Below are 16,691 nucleotides of genomic sequence, written 5' to 3' on the forward strand. Positions count from 1 at the left end.
CACACTGTCCCACCCGTTTAACTGGAAAGATTTTAGTTCTACAAGTTGTTAACTTTATGATATATTTTTAAATTTATATTTTAAAGTTCGTCCACTTGAGATTCATCTTTTGATACCCATATGAAAGATGAAGAAATAGCTCAGTAATGTTACCTTCTTCTTCTTTGTCCATTGCCTCCCCAGTTTTATTGTACTCATTGGGATTTGGGGCTCAGGTTATTTTATTCAATTTTTTAACTTAATGTTTTTTTCCTTATTGTGCTTGAAAGCTGTTTTTCTGGTTTAAAAGCTAGATAAGAGCCTGTGTACATATATTGCAGGGAAATAAGCTTCAAGTGAGGAGGTCAGTTTATTCTGTGGCCTGTAATGTGGCCTTTTCCTGCTCTCAGTTCTCAAAGGTTCAAGGCGTGGTTGTTGGCAGGTCACTTACAGTCCTAATAATGTACATTAATAACCAAGAAACAATAAAACATAGGTGAATTAAGCATCCAATTCAAGATACTAGAAAAAGAACAAAATGAATGTAAGCAAAGCTGGAATAAGTTATGTATAGTGATTTATACTGCGAGGGATAGAAGTAGGAATAAGGGAGTTAGAAAACAGCAGATCTGATGAAAATAAATGAATAAAACCAATGAAATGTATAAAACTTCAGGACAAACGAGGGAAAACAAGAGAAAAGAAATAATGGCAAATGACCACTGATGCCTGAATTCTTAAAAGAATCATATGACTATTTTTAAAACCCAGCCCTCTATGAATAGTTTGAACACCTGGATGAAATGGATGATACTTTAGGGAAATGCAGTTAGCACTGCTGACCCCAGGGACAGAAGTTTAAGCAGACCAGTTACCACTGAAGAGACGCAGAAAGGGACCTGAGAACTGCCTCTGGGAAGAGAGGAGGCAACAACCCCCAACGGTTTCACAGATAAATTCTGTAAAACCTGTGAGGATAAATACCAACGTTCTTTGAAGTGTCCTGTGACAGAGAATAAAAAACTACCCAAAAAATGTATTTATGAAGACAGCATAACATTTGAAACCAAAATTTCAGCAAAACAGCACCAGAAAAAGGAAATTGGGCAAGGATCGATTATGAATATTGGTGTAATATCTTAAATAAAAAGTCATGTCAAAATAGCATACTGTAGCCAAGGAAGGTTTATTCCAGAAATGCAAGGACGGTCACTCTGCCTAACTTTAACAACTGTCAAAAACATGTACCTTGGTGGGCTTCAGGAGCTGTTTTGATTCACATGGTTTTGTTTTGGAAGTTTCTGTTCTTCTAGCATTAAATAAAGGAGGCATTTGCTTTCTTATTATCTTTCAGACTTGGAGTATGTGTGGATGACAAAGGAATTATCTCCAAACCAGGATATCTGTGAGGAAAAGTTATCCCAGGCAGTGGTAATGGAAAAGCTTGAAAGCTATGACCTTGAATGTTCCACCTTAGGGGAAAACAGGAATTGTGAAGACCTGTTTGAGAAGGAGCTGGTAAGTCAGAAGACACATCTTAGGCAAGAATCAGCCACTCATATAGATACCCTTATTGAGCAAGGGGACCACTCTAACAAAGCTGGGACAGGTTTTCGTCTGAGTACATTATCTTATATAAAACAGGTATTTCCCATTGAAGAGAGAATGTATAATTTTGACACAGATAAGAAAAGCTTAAAAACACATTCCTTTGTTAAAACACACAAGCAAGTCTATGGAGAAAAGAAACTTTTGAAATGTAGTGACTGTGAGAAAACTTTCAGCAAAATCTCAACTCTGACTCTTCATCAGAGAATTCATACTGGAGAGAAACCCTATGAATGTATTGAATGCAGGAAAGCTTTCAGCCAGAGTGCCCACCTTGCTCAACATCAGAGAATCCACACAGGAGAGAAGCCCTTCGAATGCGCTGCGTGTGGGAAAGCCTTCAGCCAGAATGCTCATCTCGCCCAACACCAGAGAGTCCATACCGGAGAGAAACCCTATCAGTGTAGGCAGTGTCCCAAAGCCTTCAGCCAGCTGGCACATCTCACCCAGCACCAGAGAGTCCATACTGGAGAGAAACCCTATGAGTGTAGTGAATGTGGGAAGGCCTTTAGTGACTGTTCCTCCCTGGCTCATCATCGAAGGATCCACACTGGGAAGAGACCCTATGCGTGTACTGACTGTGGGAAAGCGTTCAGGCAGAACGCTTCTCTCCTACGTCATCGGAGGTACTGTCACACCGGAGAGAAGCCCTTCGACTGTGTTGATTGTGGGAAAGCCTTCACGGATCACATTGGGCTGATTCAGCATAAGAGAGTTCACACTGGGGAGAGGCCGTACAAATGCAGTGCGTGTGGGAAGGCTTTCGGCCACGGCTCCTCCCTGACCGTCCATCAGCGGATTCACACAGGGGAGAAACCTTATGGATGCAGCACCTGTGAGAAAACCTTCAGCCATCGTGGCTCGCTCATGCTTCATCAGCGCGTGCATACTGGAGAGAAACCCTACAAGTGTAAGGAGTGTGGGAAGGCGTTTCGGCAGAGCACGCACCTCTCCCACCATCAGAGAATTCATACTGGGGAGAAGCCCTACGAGTGTAAGGACTGCAGCAAGACCTTCAGCCAGAACGCACACCTTGCACAGCATCGGAAAATACACACCGGAGAGAAGCCGTATGACTGTAAGGAGTGCAGCAAGGCCTTCAGCCAGGTTGCACACCTCGTTCAGCACCAGAGAGTTCATACTGGCGAGAGGCCTTACGGATGTGCCGAGTGCGGGAAGGCCTTCAGCGACGGCTCCTACCTTGTTCAGCATCAGAGGCTCCACACCGGCAAGAGGCCATATGAGTGTCTGGAGTGTGGGAAGGCATTCAGACAGAGGGCATCTCTGATCTGTCACCAGAGGTGTCACACAGGTGAGAAACCTTATGAATGCAGCGTCTGTGGGAAGGCCTTCAGCCACCGTAAATCTCTGACTCTGCATGAGAGGATTCACACAGGAGAGAAACCTTATGAGTGCAAGGAATGCAGCAAAGCCTTCAGCCAGGTTGCTCACCTGACGCTGCATAAGAGAATCCATACTGGAGAAAGGCCCTATGAATGTAAAGCGTGCGGGAAAGCCTTCAGGCAGAGTGTACACCTTGGTCACCATCAGAGAGTTCATACCGGAGAGTCACCCTCAGTTGTTCCCTCCCCCTCACCCACATACCACCGAGTCCTCTAGATTCAGTCCTCTCCATACCTCTAGGCTCCACCCCCCTTTTCCCAACCCATGTTTCAAGATCATAGTCCAAGATGCAACCATCTCATTTGGATTTCTGCAGAGTATTATAACCATTCCCCCCCTTACTTCCCTCAGGTGCACTTTTATCACTGTAGCCAGCTTAATCTTTTAGAAATAAAAACTACCGTGGGGAGGGTATAGCTCAGTGGTAGGGAGCGTGCTTAGCATGCACGAGGTTGTGGGTTCCATCCCCAGTACCTTGGTTAAAAATAAATACATAAACCTAATTACCCACCCCCCCCAAAATAAAAATTGTATTCATGTTACTTTCCCATTTAGAACACTTATTTTTAAGAATATGTAAGACAATCCACTTAAACCGCTTAGCACACAGTTCTACACCTAGTGCATTAAGACGAAGGTTTCCTTGCAGTGATGTTCAGCTGTAAGTAAAATGAGCTGGCAGGTCCAGACTAAGAAACACACAGGTTTTAGAGTAGACAGAGAGCTCTTTACTCTCCCAGGAGGTAGGAAAGATGAGCACGTTCAGAACTGAGAGGTTCTGCGACACACAGGGCAACACGGTGGCTTGCACTCGCTCTCTGTGAGTAAATACGAGGGTGTCCAGCACTGCTGATGGGGAGCTCTCACCCTCACCGGGCACTCAGCAGTGAGAACAGGCCGGCTAGAACAAAAGCGTTCCATAGAGTGTGGGGCTAGCCAGGTGGTAGTATTTAAAATGAACAAGCCAGGAAAACTGTACAGGTTAACAGCCATGAAATAAACTGAAGAAGGTAGTTCAACTCCTTCACCTGTAGAAAAGCACCACAGATGGTTCCTTTGATACTCAATTTTTCTACAGCATAAAATAAAAACAGTAAAACATCCCATCTTGTTCTGAGACTGACAAGACTGACACGAAAACACAAAAACATATATACTGCAATTAGCTATGAATGTAGGTGTTAAGTTGAACATTTTTTAAATATTAGAAAATAGAGTAAATAGAAGGCTGGACACGTCTCTGCGCAGACAGGCTCAGTCTGGCAAAGATGTTTCTATTAAGGTTAAATGTGTAAATTTGCTGAGAGTCCAGTAAAAGTCCCCATACCTTTTTAAATTGACAAGCTCATGTTGACCATCTATGGAATCGTGATACGGCAAGGACTGTACATAGTACTGCCTTGGGAGGCCGTAGTCCCTCAGTAAACTGACATGAACCGAGCATTAATGTGCCAGGCACTGTTCCTGGTGCTGGGGATACAGCAAGGTGCAAAATGTACAAAAATGTTTGTCCTCACAGATCCTGAAGGAGAAGACAGACAAAAATCTGAAATGCGTGCTGTGCAATAAGTACATGAGGTGTCCCGTGCTGAGAAATGATGTAGAGAGAGAGCCAGGGAGTGCTGGGAGGGGCGCATGCAGGCGCCTGGAGGACATCTGGGTGGCAGAGCCAGGGGATGAGGGAAGAACAGGAGAGAACTGTCAGAGACAAAGGCCAGGATGAGGCTCGTCTCGGCCACCCCAGGGCAGGTAATACGCTGCCCTGAGTGTTGCCGGAGAACGGACGGTTTAACAAGGACCACGAACGTTCTGTTTTCTCTTCATCTGTCATGATTTAGAGGGTGGTGGTGGAGGTTTTCTTTCTTTTTGGGAAACAGTCTTACTGAGATATAATTCACATACCATACAACTCGCCCATTTAAAGTTTATGATTCAGTGACTTTCAGTACATTCGGAGTTGTGCAACCACCACCACAGTTAGTTTTAGAATGTTTTCATCACCCAGAAAGAGGTGTGGGTAGGGGGAGTACAGCTTAATTGGGAGAGCTCAGGCCTATTTAGCATGCACAAGTTCCGGGTTCAGTCCTCAGTACCCCCTCTAGAAATAAAATAAATAAGTAAACCGAATTACCTCCCCTCCCAATTAAAAAAAATTTTAAAATGAATAAAAAACGAAGATTTAAATGTATGATATTAAAGTACAAGAAAAACACAGTATTTCTCTAACCCTGGCTTGAGGCAGACCTTCTCAAGCATTACACATGATGCAGGAGCTGACATTAAGCTGAGTAACATTTTTGTGTGGAAAACGTCAAAGTTAGCAGATGAGAGACTGGAAAAAGATGTTTGCAACAAATACGACAAAGGGCAGTATTCTCTGATGTTCAAAGCACTGTTACAAAGCAGTAATAGTAACATCTACAGCTCGGTAGAGAAATGGACAAAGCTAACGGCCAGTTTAAAGAAGATGGAATAAAAACAGCTGATGAAAATTACCCACCAGCATTAGTAATCAGGAAATGGAACATAAAATGATGACATAGCTGCTTCCCCGCCAATTAGACTGTTTTTAAATGATCGAAGACTGATTATGCCCAGTTTTGGTGAATGTGTGAAAAACAAGGCAATTCCATTGTCCTTTATTTAGATTGCTGTATGTATAGACCATTTGAATCAATATTCCACAGATACCAAAGTGCACAAAGGTAGGTAAATGTATAATGGCAAAAAAATTTTTTTTAATGATAAACTCTTAGGAACTTAGGGTAATGGGTAAATGGGTAAGTTAATTATGTTGAACTCATTCAGTAGAATTATATGCAGCTGTTGAAAAAAAAGTATACAGCCATAAAAGATACTATACTAAATGAAAAAAATTTTTTTCAGACCTGTATTCTAGTGTAAACTCATAATTGCAATATCAAAACTTTTAAAAACGTGGGGTTTGTGTGTGTGTGTGTGTGTGTTTTCTCTGCCCAATTTTCCTTGCCTTCTTTAGACTACACTGTCTCTTCTTTTCCTTTGAGTAACTGGCCGCCCCCTCTTACAGTCCTAAGGGACTCGGACACTCCAGCCCTGTCTGGGGCTTTCAGTTGGCTCTGTGTCGGCCAAAGGCCGTTCCCTAAAGGGATGGTGCTGGTGTCCTCACAGTTGTCATCTTCGGAGCAACCATAGTTTTTGTTCTTTGTAAGGCTGCAGATTTCTCAAACGACCCATTATCCCTTCAGTACTTCCTTTTCTGCGTGTGTTGCTCATTTCCGCTTGCAGTTAAAGAAACTTGACCAAATCAAGAGTTTGGGATGAAGATTGTGTCGTAGGCAGCAGCATCTTTGAAGGACTGGAGGCGTTAGGGATTGGTGTCTGGGTCGCATGGGGCAAGTAAGAGCCCCGTTCATCTTCTAGCTCATGGAGTACAGCGGGCAGACCACACCCAAGCGGAACTGTTAGCTGTAGGCACCTGAGGTGACTGGAGGTCGGGGGTCCTCGGTAATGACAGTTTCGAGAGGAAGAGGACTGCCAAGTCCTAAAGAGCGTGTATGGTGCTGGTATCTAACTGCTCTGGGTAACTTAGAACTCAGATCTTGAACTTCCGGCAACTGAGGGTCTCGGTATGATATTGTTGAAAGATGTCTTTTACTGTTTGAAGTCATAGGGTTAAGATTGCTTAAAACCAAATTGAGAGACTTTGTTGATGTGTTGCTAAAGCAGGATGCCGGTTAAACCCCGCATTTTATTGTGGAGTGGTTGTTACTGTCCGAATCGTATCCCTCCCACCCCCAGATCCACTTGTTGAAGCCCTAAACCCCAGTGTGACTGTGTTTGGAGGGATGCGGCTTTGGCGAGGAAATGAAGGTTAAATGAAGTGAGAAGGCTGGGCCCCCTCTGATTGAACTGGTATCCTTCTAAGAAGAGGGAGAGACCAGGGCTACTAGAGAGGAGATACGGTGACAACTGACAAGTGTTTCCTGCAGTTTATCCCAGAAGGACTGACCTTGACCTTTACAGGAAGGTGGTCCGGAGGTGACAGGGAGGCATGTGTGTTCAGTTGAGGGAATCAGCGTTTCCAGATTACAGCGGGAAGAACTCCCACTGCCCACTCCAGCTGCGGCCTTCGCAGGAAGTGTCTGTGCTCCTGGTATCCAAGGAGCTTGGAACTCAGAGTGCATGTACCTCATAGAACGTTCTGGAAATACTCCTCCTAAGGGCAATGAGTGGTCATTTGTGGGCTGCTGTTCTTGTTACAAACCTTTTTGAATACAGTTCCTCAAAGGAGACAGTCTGATTTACAAACAATCCAGAGTAGCTCACATTGGGACTAGCACCCTTGAGGATTTCTTCCTACCTGATATTCTTGAGGTTCTAGTTAATATCATTATTGTCATTTTAAATTACAGTGTTTTCAGAGGAAATAAGAGACTTTAATCAAGTTCTATGTAATTCTAAAGGGAAGGTGATCAAAAGAGAGAAAATGTGCCTTAATAGTGGCTTAAAATGAATGTTAACATTGAAAAGTCAAATGATCTAGAAAGTACATTGTTTTGAAAACTCTAAAACAGATGTAAGGCTTTCCTGGGGGTCAGTAAAAATCGGTTATGTAAACTTATCTGTTGAAATTATTTATTTTAAAATATCCTGCTCTCGAGTATTTTCTTCTTTGGGGAACTAAAATTTAGATATCCTTAAAATGTCGCCTCAGTAAGTCAAACAAGAAGAACAGGGGTCTGGAGAACAAGACTCAAGATGAGGTAATCTTTAAAAGGCACGAATATTTTGTAAACAGCTAAATGCACAAAATTGCCAATCGTGACAGACTTCCAGAAAGTGACCAAGGGGGGATAAAAAGATCAGAATCGAGTTTAGGAGGAGGAGGAGGAGTGGGGAGGAGGAGGAGGAGTGGGGAGGAGGAGAAGAAAGGGAGAGAGGAAAGCAGACAGGCAGTAGAGGGAACTGGTGTGAAAATGGGGTGCCAGCTGGACTCTTGCCCTGAGGGTGGGGGGGAGGCTCAGCCCGCCCCACCCCCGCACTGTGCCCTTGCAGGGTCTCTGCCTCTGGAGAGGCCACGTAGTTCTTAAGTAAGAGGGGACCTTTGCTTTCTGGATTTGGGAACACAGACCCCTGCTCTGGGATTTGGAAGGTTCTGGAAAGAATCCTGGGAAGGGGAAGGGTCTACTCCGATAGTGGAGAAGATCCAGGTGGGGCCAGCCTCCCGAGGGGGATGAGGACCTGGGGCCAGAGGTCCCCCTGCTCCACGGGGACAGTGCTATAAACCACCCCCACTCATACGTGGAAACGTAACCCCCAAGGTGATGGCGTTAGGAGGTGGGGTCTTTTCCAGGTGATGAGGTCAGGAGGGCGGAACCCTCGTTCATGGGACACCAGCCCGGCTCACGGAGTAGAGGGCCCACCCTCGTCCCTTGTGTCTTTCCTGAAACCAGCCCCATACCTGGCACAAGCACCGAGAGCCCTAATATTGGCAATGCCATCTGACAATAGGGCTTCTCTCTCTCTACTTGAGTGTTCTATGTCCCCATGTCCCCCATCTGGGCATCTCTAATAGTCACGGGAGGGGGGTCCCTGAACAGGCAGATTGGTTCTGCATGTCCTTCCGCACTTTTTGGGCCATTTGTGGCCACTGGCACATTCAAATAAAAATGAGCCCCATCAGCAACCAGTACCTGTGAGCTGGGTACACATCAGACGAGACATCCTGGGGGATGGGTAGAGTTCTGGGACGCCAGGACACACAGACCCACCTGCAGCATCACCAAACTCCCACACCCCTGCACGGAATCTTGGGTCCTTAGCCAGGCGCTCTGAAGAGCCTCTAGTCCCACCTCCCAGGTGCATTGGTCTGGAGGGCTGCCCTAATGAAGCACCACAGATTGGGTGGCTCAGACTCAAGTGCGTTTGCTCACAGCTCAAGAGGTAAGATCAAAATGTCCGCAAGGTTGGTTTCTCCTGAGGCCTGTCTTTGGGTTGCAGATGGCTGCCTTCCTGCTTTGAATTTACGTAGTCACCCCTCCGTGCGTGTCTGCGTCCTCATCTCTTCTTTCGATGACGCCAGTCAGGTTGAATTAAGGTCCACGCTAATGGCCTCATTTTAACTCGGTCACCTCTTTAAAGACCTGACCTCCAAACATAGTTGTATTGGACTTCAGGCTTCAATATATGAATTTGGGGGATGCAAGTTAGCCTGTAACACCCGATTTCAAGGTCTCTGAGATGTTTCTTATCCCAGTAAAAGTTAGTTTATCAAGGCAATGGAACTTTTGTACTATTGATAGAAATGTAAAATGGTGCAGCTGCTATGGAAAACAGTATGGAGTTTCCTCCAAAAAAAATTAGAAATACTGTATGATCTTACTTCTCACTTCTGAGGATTTACCAAAGAGAGCTGAAGTCGGGATCTCGAATAGATTATTTGCACTCCATTGTTCACTGCAGCATTCACAATAGCTGAGATTTGGAAGCAACCTTAATGTCCATCCACAAAGGAATGGATAAAGAAAATGTGGAATAAACATAAAATGTATCTTGCAACCTTAAAAAAGAAGGAAGTCCTGTCATATGCCACAAAAACAATACTGTATTGTGTCCTTAACATTTTGTTAAAGAGAGTAGATCGCATGTTAAGTGTTTTTCCCACAATGAAAAGAAAATTAAAACTGGAGCAGCCCCAAACTGGAAACATCCCAGACGTAGCAGCCAGTTAGGGTTTATCTGTACCACGGAATACCACTCAGCAATAATGACCTAGTGATCCTCTTCCCTCCGCCTTCTCCCCTTCCTCTTCTCCTCCTCCCCTCCCCTCTTACCTACCCCCTCCCACCTTTCTCCTCTCTCCCTCCCTTCTCCCCCTCCCATTCCCCGTTCTCCCCTCCCATCTCCTCCCCTCCCCCACCTCTCCCACCTCTCCCCCGTCTCCCCCCTCCCTCCCCTCTTCCTCTCCCTCCTGTGCCTCCTCCCCACCCATCCCTCAACAACCCCTCCCGAAACCCCACCCCCCTGGACGCGGTTGCCGGTGCCGAAAGGGCCTCTGGGAGTGGAGGGGCTTGGTCTGGTCTCGGTTGGGCTCGAGTCCGGTCGGCTCCGTTCGGCTCCGCAGGCGGGGCGGCCTGGACGTCGGCGGCGGCGCGCGGGCTTCTGGGATGTGTAGTCGGCCTGTCTGCGCAGGCGCATTGCGGCCTGGGGAAGACTGGCGCGCCGGTCATTGTCCTGACGGAGCTGCGCCGGTGAGTCCCGCGGCGGGAGGTGAGGGTGGAGGGACGCGGGCCGGCCGCGGAGGGGCCGTGCGGGCCCAGGTGAGGGGCCTCTGAGCTGGGGAGAGGCGGGCTGAGGGGAGGCTGTGCGGGCCGGGAGACGGTGTGCGGGCTGAGGGGCGGGGACGAGCTGACTGAGGAGGGGAGGGGGCATGAGGGCTCAGGTGTCGGGTGAGGCCCGAGGGGAGGGTGTGCGGGCGGGAAGGGGCTGTGCAGGCCCGGGACAGGGGCGTGCCGGCTCTGAGCGAGGCTTTGAGGGCTGGGGAGAGGGGAGGCTGTTTGTGACCCTCTTTTAAAGAAGGTCCTATGCATACTACGGGTATGTGTATACACACACACAAGACTACTCACCGCCACAGTGTAGAAGAAAAAACAGAAATAGGGTGAATGACCATATCAGTAAAGAATGAATAAAAAAATTAAATAAAAAAATGAAAAAGTAAAGAAAGAAGGTCCTGTGGGAAGCTAGAGAAGAAACAGCCCCCACCCCTACATCCCGACGCCGACACACTCCTGCCCTCCCTGGCCCCCAGCTCCTCCTGAGCACTCTAAGGGCCAAACAAGGCTCTGAGGGGCAGGAAGGAGCTGGGTAACCTGGGAGCCCAGGACAGGAGACACACAGGACAAGAAGGGAGGTAGCTTTGCTAGGCCAAGTGTCCTGTGTGACGGGGAAGGCGGCGAACTTGCGTGTGCACGTGACCGTGTGTGTCTGCCTGAGACGGGCTCTGGCCGTCTCTGAGTGTGTGTGTGAATGGCCGTGTAAGTCTGCGTGTGCGTGTGTCTGAGTGGCCTCCTGTGTCCTTGCGTTTGTTTTCTGTGTGTGTGTGTGTGTGTTTGTGTGTCGGGGGGTTATCTCTGGGTGGCCACCAGTGTCCATCCACAGCCTTGGTTGTGTGTGTGTCTGTGGCCCTCCGTGTGCCATCCAGATTGCCACCTGTGTCTTGTCTTTCATTCTGTAGCTGTGTCTCTGTGAGCATGTGGTGTGTGTCTCTCTTCCAAGGTCCACCTCTGTCAGTGTCTTTACCAGTCCCTGTGTGTCTACCTGTGTCTCTGTCTTCGGGTGTTCCTGGGTGTTTGTGTATGAGTGTGTCTGAGTATGTGAAAGACTGTGTCCACCTGGACACTTGGCCTAGCAAAGCTACCTCCCTTCTTGTCCTGTGTGTCTCCTGTCCTGGGCTCCCAGGTTACCCAGCTCCTTCCTGCCCCTCAGAGCCTTGTTTGGCCCTTAGAGTGCTCAGGAGGAGCTGGGGGCCAGGGAGGGCAGGAGTGTGTCGGCGTCGGGATGTAGGGGTGGGGGCTGTTTCTTCTCTAGCTTCCCACAGGACCTTCTTTCTTTACTTTTTCATTTTTTTATTTAATTTTTTTATTCATTCTTTACTGATATGGTCATTCACCCTATTTCTGTTTTTTCTTCTGCACTGTGGCGGTGAGTAGTCTTGTGTGTGTGTATACACATACCCGTAGTATGCATAGGACCTTCTTTAAAAGAGGGTCACAGTCCCCTTCCTGCTCCTGACTAGGGGTTGATTTGTTCAGGGAATGTGTATTGGGCCCAGGAAGTGCTGATTTGGGCTCTTGCAGAGAATACTTCCTTTATAAGCCCCCCAGTAACTCCAATTTAGGGGCCTCATCATCTCCATTTCACACATGGGGAAACCAAGGCTCAGAGATTTAAGTGATACACCCAGCTCTACACCTAGCATCAGGGTTCCAGAGCCCCCACACTTAACCACCAGACAGATGGGAAGTCCCTTTTTCCTTTCAGCTAATCAGACACAAAGTTGCAGGATTCCCGCGCCCCCCCCCCCCATGGGAATCATCCCCTTTGAAACAATGGAAGGAAGGAAATGCCAGGAAACTCGAGGAAGGAGGGAGGGAACCACCGGCTTTGCAGCCACACAGGTCTCAGGCCACGCTGGGTTCAACAGCCACCAGCCTGGTACACGTGACTTCCAGGGCTTCTGTGCCTTCATTGCTTTCATGGGCTCGTTTGTTCATAAAAAATAACTAAGTAAAAATTAGTTTGTTATTGCATTGATATAAAGATAAATATAATCCAGATTGGATTAGATACACCTTTTCTTTTTTATGATCTTAAAGAAATTAGGACATTGTTATGGGCCCCACAGGTATCACCCTCTGTGCCTCCTGGGTAAGGCAGCTCTGGTCACATCCACATCCACAACACCACAAAGCCAGTGGTGTTGACCTTGCGGTGTAGGGACAGGAGTCAGAGATCCCCTGTCCAGGAAGAACACACTTTTAAAAATTAAATTCTGTTGAAAAAATTACGACATTAATACGAAGTCTCGCACCCAGGGAAACGTTCAAAAGAATACAAAGAAAAGAAATTAATAACTCCGTCTTCCCATTCCTCCTCCACCGCCGAGGCACCACCTGGTGTCCATCATTTGTGGCCTTTCCCCAGGCTCAGAAACCCTGCGCAAAAGCACACGGCCTCATGTACTGGTTTGTTTTGTGTACAGACGGGTTGCAGTTAGGTCTAACAGGGAGCAGCTTGTTTTTCTGCGTTGATGACATCACAGATTTGTCAGCAGGTGAAGAACCCAATCCTTCTTTCTAAGGTAGCCTGATCCTTTGTAGAACAGATTTATTTAACATTCCTTTGCTTTGCCCCACCATTTATTTGATATTCCTTTGCTGATGGGTACTTATTTTGTTTCCCTTTTTCTCTTTGTTGGTTTGGTTGGATTCTAGGAACAGTGCTATTATAAACATCTTTTTTCCATGAATCCCTTTTTACTCGGAGCTGTTGTTGCTGTGGACAGAGTCCCGGGAACGGGGCTGCTGGGTTATGGGGTTCCTGTATTGCCAGCTCACTTTCCAGTAAGGTTGAGGGACTCTGTTCCCTCAGTTGTGTGTGGGAGGCCCCTTTCTTTGCATCTCTGCCGGTGATAGAAGTTGGCTTATTCATTCATCATCTCAATGTTTGGGTACCTCCTGTGTGCTGGACATTATCCTAGATGCTGGAGACACAATCCAAAAATGATCATTCCTGTTCCCTGGGACCTTCGCTCTGGTGGGGAGAAGACAGATGACAAACTTGAAGACAACTTTTGAAAGAGACAGTAGTCGATAATGATGCGCACTGTAAGAAGCTGGTGGGGTGGGGTTGGGGGTGCTGGCTGAGCTCAAGGCCATGGGAGTGGGGGGCTTCTCCAAGGAGGTGACGTTTGGGCTGACAGTGAGGAGCCAGCCAGGGGAAGAGTATTCCCAGCAAAGGAAAGAGCACATTCGAAGGCCAGTGTGCCTGGGGCCATGTGTTTGAGGGGGACTAGAGTTGGGGGGAGCAGACTGTCCAGGCCATGCGGGCAGCAGTGAAGGCTGAGTGCGAAGCCACTGGAGAGTTGTGAGCTGGAGGATGTTTTTGCTGAGGCTTACTGCTGTCCCAGCGCGGTACTGTTTAGTTTACGGAAGAGGGTGGTGGGAGATGTGGCCTGTGCCTTTGTGACCCTCTGTGGTCTTCGGTGGGGTGCCTTAACCTTCACATTGTTGACATGCTTTGCTGTGGGGACTGTCCTGTGCAGGGTACCATGTTTAGCAGGATCTCTGGCCTCCACCCACTAAATGCCCATACAGCACCCCCTTCCTCAAATTGTGGCAACCACAAATATCTCTAGACATTGCTAAATGTCTCCTGGGGGCCAGAATCACTCCCAGTGGGGAACAGCTGCCCTGAAGGCTTCTTCCAGCTGTCCGTAGGTGTGCCCCCGTGCGGTTAAACTCAGTTGACTTTTTGTTTGTGAAAGGTAGGGCCATTTGGCCTCAAAAAGACCTTTCTTTGTCCTAGTGGTTCTTACTTTTTTTTTTTTAATTGAACTATAGTTGATTTACAGTGTTGTGTTTGTTTCTGGTGGTTCTTACATTTTAAGAAGCATCAGAATCACCTGGGAAGCATGTTTAGTAATTCTGATTCTGGGGCTCCATCCCAGATGATTTGACAGAGGGTCTGAGCAGGGGCCTAGGAATCTGTATTCTGAATATTAATACTTTAATAAGCCTTCCTAGTGGTTCTGGCACTTTGAGAAATGGTGCAGTAGCTAAAGGGCTTTTGTGCAGGAGAAGACTGGTGTTTTTCTGGGTGATCGTGAGGAGCCAGGGGTTTGAGGGGGTACATTTTGTCTAATCAGGAGTGTTGGTGACCCAGATAGTGTGGTCCCCGTCATGAGAGGCATGCAAGTTCTGGAAGGTCACTGTGGAGCCAGGACTGAACCAACATGTCTTAAACTTAAAGAATTTGTCCTAACCTGTGTCCCCTGTCCTTTGTTTTACTTTGCCTTTTATTGGCACACTTTTGTTTTTTACCTTAAACCACCTTAGTTTAAAAGGGCACTCAGTGTGACTGCTGTAAATAGAACCTGGGCGCTGCTGTGAAAAAGGAGACACACATGAAAACAAATGAAAGCAAAGCCAGGCAGTTCTAACTAGATACTACCGTCTGCCTAGTCTGGGGCCCTGAGCCCTGCTTTTGTTTTGTTGGAAGGGGAGGGAGACCGGCGAAGGCTGGAGGGGTGTTAGGACACTCTAGCTGCTGCTGGGTCTTTCTCCCTGAGCTCGTCAGAGAAGCTGGGTGTGCGTTCCCTGGGTGCGTCCCCATCACTTCATGGGCCTCTGAGCTCCACCCCCGAGAACCCCCAGGTGACTGCATCCCACTCTTTGGAACACACGTGACTGACAGCAACAGTAACGACAACAGGTGTTGTGTACCAGCCCGTCTGTGTGCCGCACGGCCCCAGGATCTTACCTGCACCTGTTGCTTAAACCTCACAGTTACCCCATGAGATCTGGAGAGGCGGCCGAGGGGGTGGGGGGGCAGTGTTGGGTTGTCTGGTAAGGGTGAGGGCCAGCACTCAGACCTGAAGAGGGGGCCTGGGCAGGGTGACTGGGAGAAGACAAAGGGTCCTGCTGCTCCCACCAGCCCGTGGGAGTGGAAGAGAGTGTGAATGTGTGTGTGTTGGGGGAGGTACACGTACGAGTGTCCGTGTGTGCACTCGGAAGACAGCAACCACTGCCTCCCGAGGAACTCTGCCCGACTCCAACACCAGCTGCGTAATCTTGGGCGAGTCGCTTATCTCTCTGGGACTCAGTTTCCTCATCTCTGAAATGGGGTGGGTGGAAATAGCCCACCTTGCAGGGGTGTTAGGAGGATTAAGTGAGAAACGTTGGTCCAGTGCTTTGCTGGCGGTAAGCACCCTGAACGTTCGCTGCTAACATGGGTGCATGTCCCTCCCTCCTGCCTCTGTGCGAGCAGATGTCTATCTGTATTGGGAGGCGGGCCTAGGCCTGGTCTCTCACTATGCCTCCCTCTTTTTCCCCCACCGACCACAGCCCGCCGTCCCTGGTCGCCGTGGGCAGTGGAGGGATGGCCGCCCAGCTGCTGACTGACGAGGCCCTGGTGAGTCATGTCACCTCTCTCTCCTTTCCAGAGGCTCAGCCCAGAGGGTCGGGCTTCTGCCCAGGGATGACCCTCTGACTCCCAGCCCCTTCCAGGGGCCCGTGTCCTGCCTCCTGCGGGCTGTGTCCACCCTGAGGAGGGAGGGCGGTGCTTAGAGGTGGTGCCCCTGTCCACTCTGCCCACCGCGGGCCCAGTAGCCTGTCCCTGTCCCTGATACTGGCTTTGGTCAACCTAGGAGGACAGGGCAGCTGGGGAGTGACCGGTCCTGCCCTGGGGACCCTCAGGAGCCGCAGGAGGGTACCTGGAAAGTGATGGCTTAAATGTGTTACATCCAGTGTGAAAAGGCCCCTCCAGAGGGACTCAGGCAGCACGGTGCTGACGCGTGACCTTTCCAAGTGGGGAGACGGCACTGTGTCCCTTATAAATGACCACGTGTGTGGTGAAAGTACAAGACACTGGGACAAGGCCGCGCATTCCAGACGGCAGTTGCCTCGGGGGAGGAAGGACACCTGTGGGTAGGGCACATGGCCCGGGGGCCCTGGCTGTCCCCGTAACATTTTATGACGTTTTAACGGGTGGTACATATATGGCTATTTGTTGTGTTTTTCTCTAAACTTTCTTTTATACCAGAAATATTTCATAATAAAAAATGCGTAAATGCTCTTTATAGAAAATGGGGAAAACCCAGTAACCTGTAGGCAGGACAGTGCAGCCCACCCGTAGTGCCTCCACCAGAGGTGGCCGTGCGGATTGCTTGTGTATTCACTGTCTTCCTTCTCTGACGATGATTTAAAAAAACTGCCCACGTATTGGCTCTGCCAGTTTAATCTTGAGGGTTTTTTTTTAAATCCCACTTTAAGGATTTCTCCTGCCTTTAAAAACTACAAATACCACAAGTTTTGGCTGTGTGATCAGTGCATCTCAGTGTCCATCGGGTGTTGGTGAGCTTGAGTTTTTTAAAAAATCATTTTTCCTTTTTTTTTTTAGGGAGGGGGACAGGTAATTAGGTTTATTTATATGTTTTT

At 48.1% G+C, this 16,691-nt stretch overlaps 1 protein-coding gene across 4 annotated transcripts in view; it reads left to right on the plus strand.

The window, feature by feature from the left end:
* Positions 1 to 16,691, plus strand: part of ZNF470 (zinc finger protein 470) — a 43,299-nt gene that overhangs the window by 9,206 nt on the left and 17,402 nt on the right. Inside the window, exons 1-2 of one of the 4 annotated variants that reach the window (XM_031457294.2) lie at positions 10,181 to 10,223; positions 15,600 to 15,666. In XM_031457294.2, the coding sequence (XP_031313154.1) occupies positions 15,634 to 15,666 (33 nt within the window). In that variant the 5' untranslated portion in view covers positions 10,181 to 10,223; positions 15,600 to 15,633. Of the gene's footprint in view, positions 1 to 1,333; positions 7,622 to 10,177; positions 10,224 to 15,599; positions 15,667 to 16,691 lie in introns of those variants that run through there. The other 3 variants (XM_010991520.3, XM_064489881.1, XM_031457293.2) reach the window with 3 other exon arrangements.

The sequence above is a fragment of the Camelus dromedarius genome, chromosome 9 (assembly GCF_036321535.1).
Source record: "Camelus dromedarius isolate mCamDro1 chromosome 9, mCamDro1.pat, whole genome shotgun sequence".
Classification (NCBI taxonomy): Eukaryota; Metazoa; Chordata; class Mammalia; order Artiodactyla; family Camelidae; genus Camelus; species Camelus dromedarius.